The 19,038-nt window shown below is 46.2% G+C and overlaps 1 protein-coding gene across 46 annotated transcripts in view; it reads left to right on the top strand.

The window, feature by feature from the left end:
• The window catches only part of NRXN1 (neurexin 1), a 986,669-nt gene that overhangs the window by 429,125 nt on the left and 538,506 nt on the right, over positions 1 to 19,038 (top strand). For all 46 annotated transcript variants that reach the window (XM_083604813.1, XM_083604810.1, XM_083604804.1 and 43 more), the window contains 2 exons: positions 3,250 to 3,688; positions 18,323 to 18,706. In XM_083604813.1, the coding sequence (XP_083460939.1) occupies positions 3,250 to 3,688; positions 18,323 to 18,706 (823 nt within the window). The remainder of the gene's footprint in view (positions 1 to 3,249; positions 3,689 to 18,322; positions 18,707 to 19,038) is intronic.

Here is a 19,038-nt window from a genome sequence, read left to right as displayed (position 1 = left end):
TATTGCAGCTGGGGCAGATGAAGGAGTCCAGTTGTGCTGCTGCAAATGCATCACGGTGTTTCTTCTCTCTGCACTCCTCCCAGCAGCCATTCCTTCTTTGGTCACTGTTGGGGATACACAACCTGACTGTCTCCAGGCACTGCTGTCATCTGCAAGGGATTCCTACATGGCAGGGCTGCCAGCCTTCACGTCACATTCACAGATGTATTTATAACACAGAGTTGGTCTGCCATTAAGTGGATGAATAACAAAGCCACATTTATTGCATTCTAGCTAAAGGGTCGATAGGTGTTGAAGTTGTGGAGAGACCCTGTCCTTCCTCTTAGTTTCAGGGGTGGTGAGAGGGTTCTGGGACACATAGGAACTTGGGAAATTGAATCTATTCAGGTAAGTATTGACAAAGGCTGGCCATGGGTCCCCAAGTTTTCAAATAGGGTTCCTTCTCAGCCTTACCTCGAGATGCCAGGGATTGTTTCTGCAGAGAAAGGATAGCATCTTTATCACTGAGCTGTGGCTCTCAGTGTGAATTAGTATATACAAGGGTTGGCTGGCATTGCATCCAGTCTGTTTTTTGGCTGTTTTATTTTTCATGGCTTTATTTGTTGTATTTTACCTTGTCGAGTTGCTTTGAGGCTTTTTCTTTTGGCTAAACGGACTGATACGTGTAATTGATAGTACAGTGGAACCTCGGTTGTCGAACGCTTTGGAAGTCGAATGTCAGCAACCTGCAAGTGAATGCTTTTCGAACGCACCTTGGAAGTTGAATGACTTCTGAGGCGTGTTTCTCCATTTTTTCAATGGATTTTGCCGGCCGGCAATTGTGCCTCAGTTGCCGAACGTTTCGGAAGTCGAGAGGTCTTCTGGAATGGAGTACATTCAACAACCGAGGTTCTACTAACAATAGACCCGCTTTATTGTTAGAGAGTTTTGTTTTCAAATGGATGTGTGTACCAGTGTTCCGGAGAACTTGAGTCACAAGTCTAACAAGACATGTTGTTGTTGTTGTTGTTTAGTCGTTTAGTCGTGTCCGACTCTTCGTGACCCCATGGACTAGAGCACTCCAGGCACTCCTAACAAGACATACAATAAGTAATACAGAGTGAATGACCCTTCCCCAAAGCAATGGCCCTCCCCAGACCATGTTCTCCACAAGCAAAGGACCACAGCATTATATTTAGAGAGCAATTGTGTTTACGAGAAGCAGGCATAAAGTTACAGCAGTACCAAACCCCATTTAGCAGCTGGGCTGCTGCTCTGTCAAAGCTTGGCAGACGGAAAACAAGCCTTTTAAAAAGTGTTCTATGTCAAGTCATGTGATCAAGCTAAATGGCCTTAGGATCCAGCCTAAGTCTTCCCTCTCTGCCCCCACCCAACACCCTTTCTAGTCTGGCTGAGCCCTGGCTGACCTACGATGAGCAGATTATAATGGCGCATCTTTGGCGGAGCTGAATTAGGGTGTTACTTGGTGGCAGCAAACCAGTCGCGGCTTGTTTGCTAGCAAAATCAACCGTTCAGGAATAGGTCCATTGTAGCTATAGGTCTACAGGCTAGAATTTGTTACACGGATAGGTTTGATTGTGTAGAGAATTTTGTCTTGGCGGGAAGTACAGTGACAGCTTTTCAGCAATCTATATGAAGGGGCATGGCATGTTCACCATCCCTACAATAGTGCTGCGAATTGCAGGACATTATTTTTTGTGGTGGCCCCACATCCATGGAACTCCTTGCCTGTTGTCACCCACAAGTGCACCATAACGTCAGTATTTTCAGAAAGCTGCTTCTAGTGGCTTTGTAGGGAATGATTTGCTGCTGTTTTTTATACTACATTTTATCAAACTATCGATTTGAATGGAGTTTTGGGAGGCACTGTTTTATTTTGCTGCGGTCGGTATGCTCTGCCTTTAATAGATAAGGTGCTTTGAAAGAATTCTTATTTGGGAAGGTGATATATACATGTTTTAAAATAACCCAAAATGGATGATGTGTCACTTACCTTCTAATAGGGCTCAAGCTTCTCATAGGTATGGATTATGTGTATAGAGCAAAGGGTGAGCTTAAATGTAGATGTGCAGGGAACTTATTCAGATTACTCAGATTTTATGTTACAAAGCCATTCTTTTTTACTTGTGGGGGTTTCCCCCCCAAGCTGCCAAAATGCCTATTTATTTTTGTTATGCACGGTAATTTGGAATAAATTATTACCACGGCATTCAGGGTATTAGCATAATTTATAGAGAACAAAGGTAAAACATAGGTAAAACAACTCATTACAATATTTTAAATCAATTTTGAAAAATGCTCATGACCCAATCATATGCAGTCTTCCTCTGAAATCCCATTGAGGTTGTCTTAATTTGCTTCTGCTTGTCTGTATGCTTTCCCCCCAGTGCCCACAAACTCTGGGCAATGACAGAGTAGGAAGAGATCTTACTACATCAAGGTTATTTGAGGGTGATGTTCTACCAATGCACAAGCATTTTATATACTTCAAAATGGCTACCAAGGCTTTTGGATAGTTATTGGGACCATTTGCATGAGGCAGAGAGAACCTATGTATACAGAACAACAAATGCACAAAGGGCTCCTGTGCTAATGGGGTGTTGAGGGTGAAATACTCTCAACATAGCTGTTGTATAAGAAATTGCAATCTTTTATAGGGGGGTGGGAATAAGGGAGTGAAACCAGTACATACAGTGGTACTTTGGTTTTCGAACATAATCCGTTCTGGAAGTCCATTCGATTTCCCAAACCTGTCCGACTTCCAAGGCGCGTTCAAAAACCAAGGCATTTACTTCAGGGTTTTTGGCGTTCAAGTTCCAAAACGTTCGACTATGGAGGCATTCGAAAACTGAGGTACTATTGTACTTCCATCATTGCAGGATGGAGGGAAGAGGTGGGAGCTGAAATATACCTCAATGGATGGTTGGATGATGGCCAAAGGATTGGAAGACTCAAAGAAACTTTGCTGAGGTTTGACACCAAATTGCAGCATCGAAACTGTAGCGAGAACGTCTGAGCTGCATGCAGACTTTTAAAGTCTGGATGCAGGACACAACTTGAGGAGCGGGGAGAGGGCAACATGGATATTTAACATGGATCTTCATAAGAGTGTGGCTGGTCCTGATAACATGAGGTTTTGTAAAATGTGTGCAGCTTTTATTAATTTTAAAAATGGAATTACAGAAGTTAACATTCATTCTTGCTTGTACAGTTAAATTCAATCCAGTAACTGCTGTTCTTTGCTTGCAGGTTGTATACAAAAACAACGATGTAAGGCTGGAACTGTCTCGACTTGCCAAACAAGGAGATCCTAAGATGAAGATCCACGGTGTGGTAGCATTTAAATGTGAAAATGTGGCAACCTTGGATCCAATCACTTTTGAAACACCAGAATCTTTTATCTCTTTGCCAAAGTGGAACGCCAAGAAAACGGGCTCAATATCATTTGATTTCCGCACTACCGAGCCAAATGGGCTGATACTTTTTAGCCACGGCAAACCGCGGCATCAGAAAGATGCTAAACACCCACAAATGGTCAAAGTTGACTTCTTTGCCATTGAGATGCTTGATGGCCACCTCTACCTGCTGCTGGACATGGGTTCTGGTACGATTAAAACAAAAGCTTTGCAAAAGAAGGTGAATGACGGTGAATGGTACCACGTTGACTTTCAAAGAGACGGACGATCTGGTAAGTTTGGGTTTACCCTTCTGTGTATTGTAGACAAAATAGCAAGGGTGTTGTGTGTTGCGATTGCTATTGCAATATAATGACATCCTTTGAAGTCATTATGACAGGTGCAGGTGCTGCATCAAAAAACAGCACCCCTGAATCTCAGTCTCTCTCTCTCCTTGGTAATGTCTTACTGTACTCCCACATTTCCTTGTCCCTGCAAGCAGCACCTAGTGCAATGGAAGATGGCCAGGGAGACTTGGAACCATGATTTTGTAGCACTAGTCACTGGCAAAGAGGAGGAAGGCAAGAGATAGAACTCCTCTTTCCAGAGACAGCCATTTGTTTGCTGTGGAGCCTTTTTCTCTCACCCCGCTTGCAATTGATTTGGCTTTGGCAATTAATCCAAAAAGCTATTAGTTAGAAGAATATGTTAGTCTGTGTTGCAATATTTCTCCTAACAACGACAGTGCGCTCCCAAGCCAAGTTTCTGCTAAGTGTAAAATGGAATGTGGTGATATATAACCATTGTGCTGCATAATAGGACTGCAATTTATGACATCACGGTGTTCTTGGAATTTATAGTGCGAAGGCCAAATTGCATGTGATGGACAGATCCAAGGTTCTCCTCACTGGTAGAATGTTAAAGAAAAGGCTTTAATAAAGAGTGGCTGAAATAAACAAGAGAGGATGAAATGAAGAGTGAATGACTGGCAGGCAGGAGAGGTGTCTTAACCTTCCCTTCTTGATATTTTATTCCCACTTTTTGCCTCCCCAAATGGCTTTTCCACTCCTAGGAGAAAACACTTGGGCTCCTTGATTTACCCTTCTCTTCTTTTACTTTACTTTTCCCTGCCACTCTGCGTATCTTAGATTGTATGTCTGCAGCTAGAACCCATGTTCTTCAGTTTTTTATACAGTACCTGGAATTTTTGGGCAACAGCAGCACTGGCTTGTATATGACTAAATTATGCTCAGAGCAGACCCATTGAATTTAATGTGTTGTATTCAACACAGTAAAGGGACGCGGGTGGCACTGTGGGTTAAACCAGAAAGCCTAGGGCTTGCCGATCAGAAGGTTGGCGGTTCGAATTCCCACGACGGGGTGAGCTCCCATTGTTCGGTCTCTGCTCCTGCCAACCTAGCAGTTCAAAAGCACGTCAAAGGTCAAGTAGATAAATAGGTACCGCTCCGGCGGGAAGGTAAAAAAAAAAAAATTTCTTCCAGTAGCACCTTAAAGACCAACTAAGTTAGTTCTTGGTATGAGCTTTCGTGTGCATGCACACTTCTTCAGATACACTGAAACAGAAGTTGCCAGATCCTTCTATATAGTGAGAAGGTGGGGAGGGGTATTACTCAGAAGGGTGGTGGGAATGGGTGATTGGCAGATAGCTGTGATGAGCCTGTTGACGACTCTTAATGACTGCAATAGGTCTTACAGGAAAAAGCAAGGGGTGAGAAGGTGAAAAATGGCTTTGTCATGTATAATGAGATAAGGTAAACGGCGTTTCTGTGCGCTGCTCTGGTTCGCCAGAAGCGGCTTAGTCATGCAGGCCACATGACCCGGAAGCTGTCTGCAGACAAACGCCAGCTCCCTCGGCCAATAAAGCGAGATGAGCGCCACAACCCCAGAGTCAGCCACGACTGGACCTAATGGTCAGGGGTCCCTTTACCTTTACCTTTATTCAACACAGTGCTAAGGAATGGGTGCAAGCATTTCTGCTTCCTTGCCTGACTGATCTCCTGGAGCAGGCTGGGGTTTTTTGAGGCCTTGTTGTACTAGTGGGAACCTAGAATAAGGATTTTGACAGCCTCCCTCAGCATTTTGACCATACAGTGGTACCTTGGGTTAAGTACTTAATTCGTTCCGGAGGTCTGTTCTTAACCTGAAACTGTTCTAAACCTGAAGCACCACTTTAGCTAATGGGGCCTCCTGCTGCCACCGCGCCGACGGAGCACAATTTCTGTTCTTATCCTGAAGCAAAGTTCTTAACCTGAAGCACTGTTTCTGGGTTAGCAGAGTCTGTAACCTGAAGCGTCTGTAACCTGAAGCGTATGTAACCCGAGGTACCACTGTACTTATACCTGATAGATTACAGAGAACTCTAGGGCTGCGTCTTCCGCTGGAGATGTACTGAGCCTGGAGAAACTTCAGGTCATATGCTATAGGCTTGTCCTATCAGAATTCCACTCTGCAAATGCTTTGGAAGGCTTAGACTAGCCAGGAAGCTAGACAATAACTTTATTGTCTCCTTCCAACAAGAACAGAATGGCAACGGGAAACTCCTGACTCTCCATGCCCCCTCCCGTCCCTGGCATACAACTGAGTCCAGTGCCATCAAGTGGCTAAACTATATAATGACACAATTTAGGCTAAATCTACGCAACAATAAAAAACTCTCTGAAAACGCTGTGCAGAAAATTGTTGTAAAGCTCACAGTTGAAAATATCACCGAGTTACGATTTCAGCTCTACAGCACCATTCGGTGTCACAGTGTTATAACGCATTTATAACGCTGCATTTTGACTAATGTAGCTGAATCCCTGGATAGTAGAATAGCGAACAAGCTTTGTTACCGATACAGCCATCATATGTTCATCTCTTCCCCTAATTTGGAAAGAACACATAATCTCTATATGGGGATATATGTCAAAAACAGTAGCTGTTGCAAGCTGCTTTGAAAGCTAAACACTTTGCCCTCTAGCACGGGAAATCATCAAATCCACACGTTTCAAAATCTTGACAGGGAACCTTCTGTGGCTTACAGCGAAATAGCATATAGCTTTTAATTGCTGTGAGGCTAGCACCAATTTCAGCGGGATCTGACCAAAACTCTCAGAGTATGTTTGTTCATTTGTTTTGTATTTCCAGGCAGCTCAATTTGCTCACCACACCTTCTTGTCGTCCCTGTTTTTTCTTCTACTTTTGCATTTCCTTCTCTCTTAGTCTCTCTCTCTCTTACTGTGCTTCTCATTCCTCCCACCTGCTACTTCTTCTGAGTTTGGGTCATGGCAGGATGCTGAATTAGGTTTTGGGAGGATGGGTGCTGCTGTTGTTTGTTTGCTTTCTGTTAATAAAGCATTGATAAACCTCGCATGAACTCCAAAACCATAAAGAGCATTATAGTAGGGTTACCAGAAGTCCCCGGATTTGCGAATAAGTCCCTGGACAAATTCCATCCCCGGAATGTCCCTGGATTTCATCTAATGTCCCCAGGAAACGCGGCAGCGGCAGTCTCAGCAGCCTGGAGCAGTTGGCTCTGGCTGGCTTCAGGAGCTTTCAGAAGTCCCCATCTGATGGTGGTGCAGGGGCTCTAAAATGCAGCTTCCAGGCTGCCTCCACCTTCCCTGACCCCAGCAACTAAGCTGTGAAGGGAGGCTTCATGCTGCCTATCAGAGCTTGTGTGCAAGCAGGAGGGGGCAGAGATCTCTCAGTTAGGCAACGGGAAGCCTCCCTTCCCAGCTGAGGGATCCTCACCACCTCCTGCTTGCATGCAAGTAGGAATGGGATTGGGGCTGCTCCAGTGGGAAGGGAGGCATTGCACTGCCTGAGAGATCCCTGCCCCCTCCTGCTTGCATGCAAGTAGGAATGGGATTGGGGATGCTCCGATGGGAAGGGAGGCATCACGCTGCCTGAGCCTCGCCGCTGCCGCTCTTGGCCCTCCTTCTCCACCTTCGATGCCTGACCCACCACCAAAGAACCAACAACTCAAGGGCTGCCCAGGCTCATGGAGAAAGGAGATAAGAGCCTCGGAGGAAGGGGAAACATGGCGGTTGAGGTCAAGGCAGCAGCCGCCCCTCTTTTACCGCCATCACTGAAGCCTCAACATCCCAAACATGTAGTATTTATTTATTTAAAGTGTCCCCAGATTAATTGGAAAAAATCTGGTAACCTTACATTATAGCGCCTTTAAAGACTGTTTTTTAAAAGGATGCTACAGCATGAGCTTTTGTGGGAAAGCGCCAATATTCTTTAGAGCACCCTGGCAATTTTAGATCTAAACCATGCTTTAGTGTTGCATGCATAAGCTTGCTTCTCCCTTTGTCGTCTTCTGGCATGGTTCCTTTCAACCAAACCACAGGGTTGTTTCACTCCACTCACCCTACCTAGAAACTGAGGTTAGGTTTAACAAGGGATGGAAGAAGAATTACAGTATGCAGCACTAAACTTTGGTTTTGTGTTAGTTCTGCTTTTGTTGAAAAAGACTAAGGGAAGTTTGGGCCATCACACCCTAGTGTTGGTGTTGTTTAGTTGTTTAGTCGTGTCCGACTCTTCGTGAGCCTATGGACCAGAACACGCCAGGCACTTCTGTCTTCCACTGCCTCCTGCAGTTTGGTCAAACTCATGCTGGTAGCTTCGAGAACACTGTCCAACCATCTCGTCCTCTGTCGTCCCCTTCTCCTTGTGCCCTCCATCTTTCCCAACTCCAGGGTCTTTTCCAGGGAGTCTTCTCTTCTCATGAGGTGGCCAAAGTATTGGAGCCTCAGCTTCAGGATCTGTCCTTCCAGTGAGCACTCAGTGAGCATTTCCTTCAGAATGGAGAGGTTTGATCTTCTTGCAGTCCATGGGACTCTCAAGAGTCTCCTCCAGCACCATAATTCAAAAGCATCAATTCTTCAGCGATCAGCCTTCTTTATGGTCCAGCTTTCACTTCCACACATCACTACTGGGAAAACCATAGCTTTTACTATACGGACCTTTGTTGGCAAGGTGATGTCTCTACTTTTTAAGATGCTGTCTAGTTTTGTCATTGCTTTTCTTCCAAGAAGCAGGCATCTTTTAATTTCGTGGCTGCTGTCACCATCTGCAGTGATCATGGAGCCCAAGAAAGTAAAATCTCTCACTGCCTCCATTTCTTCCCCTTCTATTTGCCAGGAGGTGATGGGGCCAGTGGCCATGATCTTCGTTTTTTTGATGTTGAGTTTCAGACCATATTTTGTGCTCTCCTCTTTCACCCTCATTAAAAGGTTCTTTAATTCCTCCTCACTTAGTGTTAGTAACGTCCAAAATTTTATTTAGTCTTTTGCAGCAAAATGAACTAACACAGCTACTTTTCTGAAATTTGTCAGGCTTCAGTTAAGAGTATCCATGGAGAGCTGTTGCAGGCTCAGTGTTTGCACCTAACTGCGTACTTTCCTGAACCCTGTTATGAATTACCAATCTGTTTCTTGCTGATCTACGTGCTGTGTCTCTTGCGACGTTTTGCTCTTGCATATCTCTAGCTAGCCTGAAAATCCACTACGGAGTGGTGCCCATAGATAAGAAAGAGCTGTGACATGTCTAAATAAGATTTCTTAATTTCCTTAACTCTTGGTTGCTAGGTCAGCAAGCAAGTTGAATTATTTTTTCCCCTCCCCATTTTGCAATCGTTTCCGTCTTTCTGACCATTCCAGTAATTTGTAACATTGTTCCACGTTACAGGATGAAGGGACGGCCATTTTCCTCTGCTTGAAATTTGATCCATTTTAGCCAAACACTTAAATCTTATTTACTTCAATACTAGAATAACTCAGAGAACAGCTGAATATTCTTTGGCAACCTTTAAATGTCACCTCAGGGCACACAAACTGCTGCAGAATTGCTCAGTCTGATACCACTCAGGCAATGTCAGAAGCTCCAAGTCTGTAACATGGTTTCTTACATCACCACTGTTGCTGCAGGTCCCCAGAAGAGCAACACCAGAGTTGTTCCAAATGTTCATGAAGTTTGCTATTTTTGATCTGAAAGCTGCCGCTTTTTGGAGGATGAAAGGTTCTTAAACAAAGCAAAAAAACTGCTCATCTGCTCATTTTCCCTTGCCTATTTACAGTTCCAGTGATCTGCTTGAGTGCCATTTCCCCCCCTTTTGAAAACAAGTGTCCTCATTGCATGGTCCTCAGCTATAGAGTCCATAGTGAAAATAGAATCATAGAATTGTAAGGTAAAGGTAAAAGGACCCCTGACCATTAGGTCCAGTCGTGGCCGACTCTGGGGTTGCGGCGCTCATCTCGCTTTATTGGCCGAGGGAGCCGGCGTACAGCTTCCGGGTCATGTGGCCGGCATGACTAAGCCACTTCTGGCGAACCAGAGCAGCACATGGAAATGCTGTTTACCTTCCTGCTGGAGTGGTACCTATTTATCTACTTGCACTTTGACGTGCTTTCAAACTGCTAGGTTGTCAGGAGCAGGGACCAAGCAACGGGAGCTCACCCCATCGCGGGGATTCGAACCGCCAACCTTCTGATCAGCAAGTCCTAGGCTCTGTGGTTTAACCCACAGCGCCACCCGCATCCCACTAGGCAGTGCTATTTTTCTAGAAAAAGAAGCGCTGGAACTCACCATGAACGCTTCCCTTGTTCTCTTATAATGGCAATGGCGCCCACCTGAGAGGGGCTGGAACTGAGTTGCAGTGAGTTCCAGGTGAAAAAAGCCCTGAATATAAGGTTAGAAAAACAGCGGGTGAAGCAATGGCCTGTGATGGGTTTGGCCTGGAGAGACTTCTGAGGCTCATATAAAGAGGGCTGGAAGGTCACATTCAACCCCCAGCCTGAGGTTCTGCATCCCAGAATTGTAGAGTTGAAAGGGACTGCAAGGGTCATCAGTCTTGAAAGACCTACATTGGTACGTTTCCGAGCACAATTCAAAGTGTTGGTGCTGACCTTTAAAGCCCTAAACGGCCTCGGTCCTGTATATCTGAAGGAGCATTTCCACCCCCATCGTTCTGCCTGGATGCTGAGGTCCAGCACTGAAGGCCTTCTAGTGGTTCCCTCACTGCAAGCCAAGTTACAGGGAACCAGGCAGAGGGCCTTCTTGGTAGTGGCGCCCGCCCTGTGAAACGCCCTCCCATCAAATGTCAAAGAGAACAACTACCAGACTTGTAAAAATCATTTGAAGGCAGCCCTGTTTAGGGAAGCTTTTAATGTTTGATTTTAATATTTTGTTGGAGGCCGCCCAGAGTGGCTGGGGAGGCCCAGCCAGATGGGCACGGTATAAATAATGAATTATTATTATTATTATATTATTATTATCTAGTGCAGCCCCAGTGCAGGAATTGCAGCTACAGAATCCCAGAGAGATGGCCATGGAGATTAAAACCTCCAAAATGGAGCACCCACCACTTCTCAAGGTGGTCCATTCCACTGTCTCCGCTCTTCATGTCAGAAAGTTCTTCCTGATGTTTAGTTGGAATCTCATGTCTTGTAATGTGAATCCATCGGATCAGAACCTACCCTTGGGAGAAGCAGAAAACAAGCTATCTCTATCTTCCAGATATCTAGATGGCTATTGTATCACCTCTCAGTCTTCTCTTCTTCAGGCTAAACATGCCCAGCTCCTTCAACCTCTCCTCATAAGGCTTGGTTTCCAGACCCTTGAGCTTCTCGGTTGCCCTCTTCTCCACACACTTGCCAATATCCTTCTTAAACTGAGGTGCCCAGACTCTCTGGCCTAAAAATTGTGATGGCACAGGCAAATAAATAGACAAACCCAAATACCGCTAAGATCTAACACTGCATACCAGACAGGAGCTGTGCATGTTTAGGTAAAGGTAAAGGGACCCCTGACCATTAGTTCCAGTTGTGGCCGACTCTGGGGTTGCAGCGCTCATCTCGCTTTATTGGCCGAGGGAGCCGGCGTACAGCTTCCGGGTCATGTGGCCAGCATGACTAAGCCGCTTCTGGCAGGCCAGAGCAGCGCTCAGAAACACCGTTTACCTTCCCACCGGAGCAGTACCTATTTATCTACTTGCACTTTGACGTGCTTTCGAACTGCTAGGTTGGCAGGAAGAAGAAGAAGAAGAAGAAGAGTTTGGATTTGATATCCCGCCTTTCACTCCCCTTCAGGAGTCTCAAAGCGGCTAACATTCTCCTTTCCCTTCCTCCCCCACAACAAACACTCTGTGAGGTGAGTGGGGCTGAGAGACTTCAAAGAAGTGTGACTGGCCCAAGGTCACCCAGCAGCTGCATGTGGAGGAGCGGAGACGCGAACCCGGTTCCCCAGATTATGAGACTACCGCTCTTAACCACTACACCACACTGGCTCTCGGAGCAGGGACCGAGCAACAGGAGCTCACCCCGTTGCGGGGATTCGAACCGCCGACCTTCTGACCGGCAAGTCCTAGGCTCTGTGGTTTAACCCACAGCGCCACCCGTGTCCCTATTGTGCATATTTATCGTAGAGCAATTGCATACAGATGTTTTGTATTTGTTCACTGCTAGGTAGTTCATCTGGGCCAAATTCAAACCACTAGGAAGAATCCTTCATTTGCAGATCAGCAGTTTAGAGAATTTTGCAGCAGTGCTTAATAAAGAGAATAAGTACAGAGAATAAGGGGGAGGGGCGTGGCAGCTGAGCCCTCTCTCCTATCTCTGCTTTTGAAACAGATCACAACTGACGAGAGGAGCTTCAGAAGTACATTTAGGCAGGGATGTCTTGGCTGTAGTAAGGAGACTTTTGAAAACTAAATTGCTGAGATAATGAACATGATTCAAGATGCTCATTAACACATACCTATGGGAAATGTTCTGCTGTTCTGCTATTGCAGTACTACCAACCTTGCAGTGAAAGCAGAGGGAGGAGGCAAAGGCAGGCGGCTGGAATCCCCGCAAAAGCAAACTGCAAAGGCATTTTGCTCTCTGCGGGTTTTGCAACACGCCACGTCTGCATTAATAACAGTGTTGTGGGGCCGGCATGTCATTTGAATGTTTAGTTAATCTCGTGGGCATATTGGAGAAACAACCATGCAAGGGTTTTCCCCCTAAACCAGCTACTGTTCACCCCCTTTTGGAAAACCACCGTTACACATCAGAACAGGAGGGGAAAGTTATTATTCTTGTCAAACTCCAGTTGTGCATGGCAGTGTAAACCAGATTGTATCAGCGGTTTTTCGCGGCTAAGCCAGCATTTAAGGGCTAAGGAGTCATTGAGATTTTGAATTAAAGTCAGAGTTCCAGTATAAGCGCTGGAAATTACAGGGGTAGGAAAAGGCACATGCCTGTCTCCGGAGTATATAATTAGAGGTTTAGAGTAATCACACTCTCACTCGGAGCAGCACTTTGCAGATATCCATTTCAAGCCACTGGGGTGGAGCGTGTCCCCCTCCCCACCGTCCCTTATGCCATCTAGGAGTCGCTGTAGTTATTCACTGCATTTTTAAGTAACGAAAGACGTTTAATGGATTGCCCTTGCTTTCTAGGGATAAACAACCCTTTGAGTGGTTTCCAGGCTAGCTCCACGCCTCTTAGAGTGGAAAGTCCTAGGGAGGGAATGTAATGTCATGCGATTGTGCTTATTCTGTCAGCAAAAAACATTTCTGCTTGCCTGATGGGGATGGTATCCCCTCTTCTCCCCTGTGTGCTGTTCTAGGGGTTCACCTGACCCCCACCAAGAGCTGATGGGGGGCACAAAAGAGGAAAAGTAGAAGCTCCACTGCGTTAGCAGTGCTGGCTCCCACTAGTGCAACTGCTTGGTCAAATCTGTCCCATAGAATCCAAAGACACCTCTGGAGAGGTGTTTTGTGCAAGGGATGTGGCCAGCATGGCTGAGCTACCAGAGGGAGAGAGAAGCGACTGGGCTCCCACTCCAGTTCTCCCAGTTCAAGGCTCCTGCTGTTATACAAGTGTTTGGCTTGAGGAAGCATTGCTCAGTGATTTAGACCAGGGATAGGGGAACCCTTTTCACCCTGAAGACCACATTCCCTTCTAAGCAACCTTCTGGAAGCCACACGTCAGTGGCATAGTCTCCAACTTCCCTGAAAATGAAGGGACTGTCACAAAAACTCTTAAACCACCATGGCTTCTCACTGTGTCATGCAGAGTCACGAATTCTGAAGTGGCCCTTCAGTAGTGTTTCGGCGAGTTACTGGAAGTTCAGATCCGCACATTCCTCTAACACATATAATAATAATAATTTATTATTTATACTCCGCCCATCTGGGTGGGCTTCCCCAGCCACTCTGGGCGGCTTCCAACAAAATATTAAAATATAGTAATGCATCAAACATTGAAAGCCTCCCTAAACAGGGCTGCTTTTAGATGTCTTCTAAAAGTCTAGTAGTTGTTTATCTCTTTGACATCTGGTGGAAGGGCGTTCCACAGGGCGGGCGCCACTACCAAGAAGGCCCTCATGCTTGGTTCCCTGTAACTTGGCTTCTCACAGTGAAGGAACCACCAGAATCGCTTGGCGCTGGATCTCAGTGTCCGGGCAGAACATGCCTCCCACTCCCTCTGCCTTGCCCACTCAATATAGCCCCACTTCCTGTTTTTATAAAAACAAGATCTGGGTCCTAAGAAAGTCCCTAAGAAAATGTTTCACCATTTTGCTGCTCCTCAGTCAGTTGGTCGCTGCATCTGAGTCCCTGTCCTGGCCTCGGAAGAGGAGTAGGCACCGGGAGGGAGGGTCACTGGAAGCTGAAGGATGGCTGAAGCCCCAGGACCACAAGGCACTGAGGTGGTGACCCTGTGGCTGTGTTGGAGGCAGAGCTGGGTGCCTGCCAGAGCCATTTGGAATGGGAGAAGAAGCTGCACCTCGTGGCCCAGGCCAGAGTCCCTATTTTCATTGGAGACATTTTGGAGGATATACAGTGGTGGACAAGGCCACAGATTAAAGTAGGCGGAGTGAGCCATGTGAATGTTACCTTCATGCAGTGAAGCTACTTTTGACACACATTTCTCTCTAACCTCCATCCAGGCAATCAAGGACTATTACTAGAGTTGAAGGACACATTACAGACAGGCAAAAAAACTCTCAAGGAAGGTACCCATGAGGGAAGGCAGGGCCCGTGAAGAATGTGGCATGGCGATAGGGTGTGTGGCTGGGGGGAGTCCTGGAGGGCCACATTACACATACACACAAACACCAGGATAAGGGGACGACAGAGGATGAGATGGTTGGACAATGTTCTCAAAGCTACCAGCATGAGTTTGACCAAACTGCGGGAGGCAGTGGAAGACAGGCGTGGCTGGCGTGCTCTGGTCTATGGGGTCACGAAGAGTCGGACACGACTAAACGACTAAACAACAACAACAAACAGGGCTGCCTTCAGATGTCTTCTAAAAGTCTGCTAGTTGTTGTTCTCTTTTTCATCTTGTGGGAGGGCGTTCCACGGGGGGGGGGGGGGTGCCACTACCGAGAAGGCCCTCTGCCTGGTTCCCTGTAACTTGGCTTCTCACAGCAAGGGAACTGCCAGAAGGCCCTTGGCACTGGACCTCAGTGTCCGGGCAGAATGATGGGGGTGGAGACGCTCCTTCGGGTATACTGGGCCAAGGCCGTTTAGGGCTTTAAAGGTCAGCACCAACACTTTGAATTGTGCTCAGAAACATACTGGGAGCCCGTGTAGGTCTTTCAAGACCGGTGTTCTGTGGTCTCGGTGGCCGCCCTCAGTCACCAGTCTAGCTGCCGCATTCTGGATTAGTTGTAGTTTCCGGGTCACCTTCAAAGGTAGCCCCACATAGAGTGCATTGCAGTAGTCCAAGTGGGAGATAACCAGAGCATGCACCACTCTAGTGAGACAGTCAGTGGGCAGGTAGGGTCTGTGCCTGCGTACCAGCCTGCTTGTGCCGTAGAACCCCCTACCACCCACCTAGAATCCTGAATCACCCACTAGTGGGCGGTAGGGACCAGGTTGACAACCCCTGGTTTAGACCATACAGGTTTGCTAGATCTGTGCTGAGAGGATTATGGGTTTGAATCCCATGGACTCTTTCATAGAGGGGAAACAGATCCTGTTCAGAAGGAAAGCCACTGCATAGCAGAATGTTTACTCTGTCAGGTCCAGTTCCTGGGCATCTTGAGGTTTTAAAAGATGGCAGCAAGGCTAAGGTAGAAACTAGTCTTACCACCTCCTCCCTGAAAACTGTAGTATATTTTTGTGTTCTGCAGTCCGCAGCATGCACAATATGCTGTGGGAAAGGCTGCTTTGTTTTCATTTTATCGCTCTGCGCTTTCTTAGCAACATATAAAAAAGCAGATGTTACATGAGTGCAAAATGTACAGCATTCCCCGGGGAGTTTGTTGCATATAAGAACATACAAAGAACATATATGGTTCAGGCCATATGGGCAGTGTATGGATCGGTAAATTAACGGTAAATTAGATCAGAGGCTCCACCTGGCACTGCTGTGTTTCATAACATCAAAGGTTAATCATCCCTGTTTAAACACTGGAAGAAAATATTTAATTGGACGTACCTGTGAAGGAAAACCATGTTTCTGAAAACCAAGGATATCTAAGACCTTCTGCCTGCCCTTTACATTTCCCTCTCCTTTGTAAATAATGCTGATCTGTCATAGTCTGCTGGCAAGAAGCTGAGTCGCCAATTCAGAGTTAATTAAAATGTGAAACCTGGGACTCTAGAATTATATGATTTAATGTTTTGCAGTGGCAGCTTGGCAGTTTGCAGGACCTTAGAACTGAGCTTTGTGGCGCTTTGGCTTAGCAGAATGATAGGAACATAAGAAGACCCTGCTGGATCAGGCCAATGGTCCGTCTGGTTCTGCATTCTGTTCTCACAGTGGCCAGCCAGATGGCTGTGGCAAACACAAGAGCAGGACCTGAGCACAAGAGTGCTCTTTCTACTTGTGAATCCTAGCAACTGGTGCTCAGAAGCATATTGCCTCCAGCAGTGGCTGTCGAACCTAACCACTGTTGCTAGTAGCAGCTGATAGCCCTGTTTTTCGTAATTTGTGATCTAATCTTAGGTCTTGTGAGGTCTTGCAAACATACTTGGTTCTAGTAGAGGCAGGAACCTATGCTTTTAGGAAGCATGTTTTAACTGGCAACAACATTGTTTAAACTGTGCACATGATAAGCAAAGTGTGGATGTGGTTTAAAATTTTGATGTCTTTTTTATATTTTTAATCTGTTGTCATGTGTGCCTAGTCTGTAGGATGAGCAGGCAGGGTTATAAATTTTAAATGAAAGGAGCCAAAAGGCAATCGAAAGCAAAGACTGTCCGTCCACCAGTGCCCTATAGCTGAACCATGCAATATTGATCATAGTGTACCCCCAAGCACAGAACAGATGCATTATGGAAATGTGCTTACACAGAGCAGATGAATACCCAGTCTTGCGTGTATGTTAGTGTTTATTTAATATTTACACTGTTTTCAAGCTGTGCTTTACATGTGGCGATCAGCCATTCCCTTTCTTGCTGCTCTATTGGCCTGGCCTGGCCTGCTCTCAACAAGGACCCCACGATTGGGCAAAGGGGCTGGATGGGGATAGGGAACAAGGCAGGCTAGTGGGTGCAGCACCATGGACAGCTACAAGCAAGCAACTCAGGGTAAACTGAACGCTTTATGCATCTGACACCATGTTGCACCTCCCAGAGTTGCACCTCTTCACCATGTTGCACCTCTTCTCACATCCCCTTTTGAGAAACTGGCCACTGGACTTCCCATTTCTGAGAGTTCTTCCAGGTGTGTTACCTGCAAAATTGCCAGGTTGGCATGAGGGTGCGGACATTAGCAACAGGTAGGATGGTGGGGAGCACAGTGTTGTGTGGTATGTAGTGGCAGAAGTATCAGAGTGGCTGTGCTGCCATGTACCACAATGCTCCAAGCTCTCCACACCTCGACCTCTTCCTCTCAGGCAATGACCTGAAGTGTTGAGAAGCTAAGGGGGCAACGAAGCCCTACGCACCAGCCCTGTGTCACCAGCTACCACTAGATGCAGGTGCCTGGTGTAGAAGGACCTGACTCATCAGGGGGTATGGGCTCCACAGGTCCTGCCTTGGGTGTCCCAGGCTTAAAGAGACCCTGGTGGACTGGGCTTGGACTGCCGCTGGGTAGTCCTCTGATGCTTTGGGACTTAAATCTGCTATAATGGACTTGTTATGGGCAGACCCACCACCCAAGATGCAAATGGTGGCTAATGGATTCAGAGTCTTCTCTACAGTGACACATTCTTTGGAAGAACCTCTTTTAGAGAGGTCAAGTTAATCCTTTCCCTCTCTGTGCCCAGGAGGAGGGTGAAAACCTACCTCCATTGGCTCCCTTGAAATGTATATTGGTTACCCTTGCTTTATTTATGCAGCTGTGCCCTTCTGTGCCACTGCTGTTTTCGCAGGCTGTAGGGGTGTGCAAGAAACACTTTTTTTATTTTTTCTGTGTTTTTTTTTAAAAGGTTCCATTTGTTTCATTTCCATTTCTTGAAATTGCATTCACACATTCAGTCATTAGTTGATTGATATTCCCCGATCCATTGATTGAAGCAGGAGACTCACTCATTCCTCTGTGTGTTATTTTTCCCAAAGAAATGGCATGGAGTGTAAAGGCATGGTATCAGCACTCTGGATCATCGGATATGCCCAATTTCAGGCCTAGTTTTAAAAGTAAACAAACATGAATGGGAAAAATTTATACAGTGCATTCATCTTTAATGCAAATTCCCTTTAATTGATTACTGTAACGATGAATGAAGAAGGCTCCATTTTTTTCCATATGTGAGTTCTTTTGAATAGTGCGCACTGTTATTAAACCTTTTTTTATTTCCTTGTAATCATTGTTCCTTCTGTGATTAAAAGTCATTTTGGGAGCATGATTCTGTCCTACAAGTGGGATATAAATGCAATTAATGAAGGGATAGAAGAAGGTTGTTAGTGAAAGTTGTGCATTTTTTTCTCCATTGATGAGGGAAAAAACCCCCCGAACACCTTGTGTTTTATTCCTAAACAGGTACCATTTCCGTCAACACTATGCGCACGCCATATACTGCACCTGGAGAGAGTGAGATCTTGGACCTAGACGACGACTTGTACCTGGGAGGCTTGCCGGAAAACAAAGCAGGCCTCGTCTTTCCAACAGAGGTCTGGACAGCGCTTCTCAATTATGGTTATGTGGGCTGCATTCGGGACCTGTTTATCGATGGCCAAAGCAAAGACATCCGCCAAATGGCAGAAATCCAGAGCACCTCTGGGGTGAAACCCTCATGTTCGAGAGAAACAGCAAAGCCGTGCTTGAGTAATCCCTGCAGGAACAGTGGAGCTTGCAGGGACGGCTGGAACAGATACGTCTGCGATTGTTCCGGTACAGGCTATCTGGGCAGATCGTGTGAGAGAGGTAGGCCTATTCATTTACCCATTTGGTTAGAACAGGGATTCCCTTTTCCTTCACAGATGACTTCAAAACTGCTGAGGGTCTTGATACTGATTGGCAGGTGAGAAACTAGCAGTGTGATGTTGCAGCAGCTACCACTAGTGTGTTGTGTTGTGAAGGCTAATGTAGAATTGAGGTTAAGGGAATGGGTGGGAAGGACCTGGTTTACATCTCAGAGAACCAACATGCATACCAGGGGTTGACAACCTTCTCCGGCCCAGTGGGCACTTTTGGAATGTTGAGGACGCCATGGGTGCCAGTCATACAATGGCTGCTCTGCGGGAATGGCGTAATGA

Source organism: Podarcis filfolensis, assembly GCF_964270895.1.
Source record: "Podarcis filfolensis genome assembly, chromosome: 3".
NCBI classification, from domain to species: domain Eukaryota; kingdom Metazoa; phylum Chordata; class Lepidosauria; order Squamata; family Lacertidae; genus Podarcis; species Podarcis filfolensis.
Note: the sequence above shows the minus strand (reverse complement) of the source record. Positions and strands in the feature narration are given on the sequence as shown.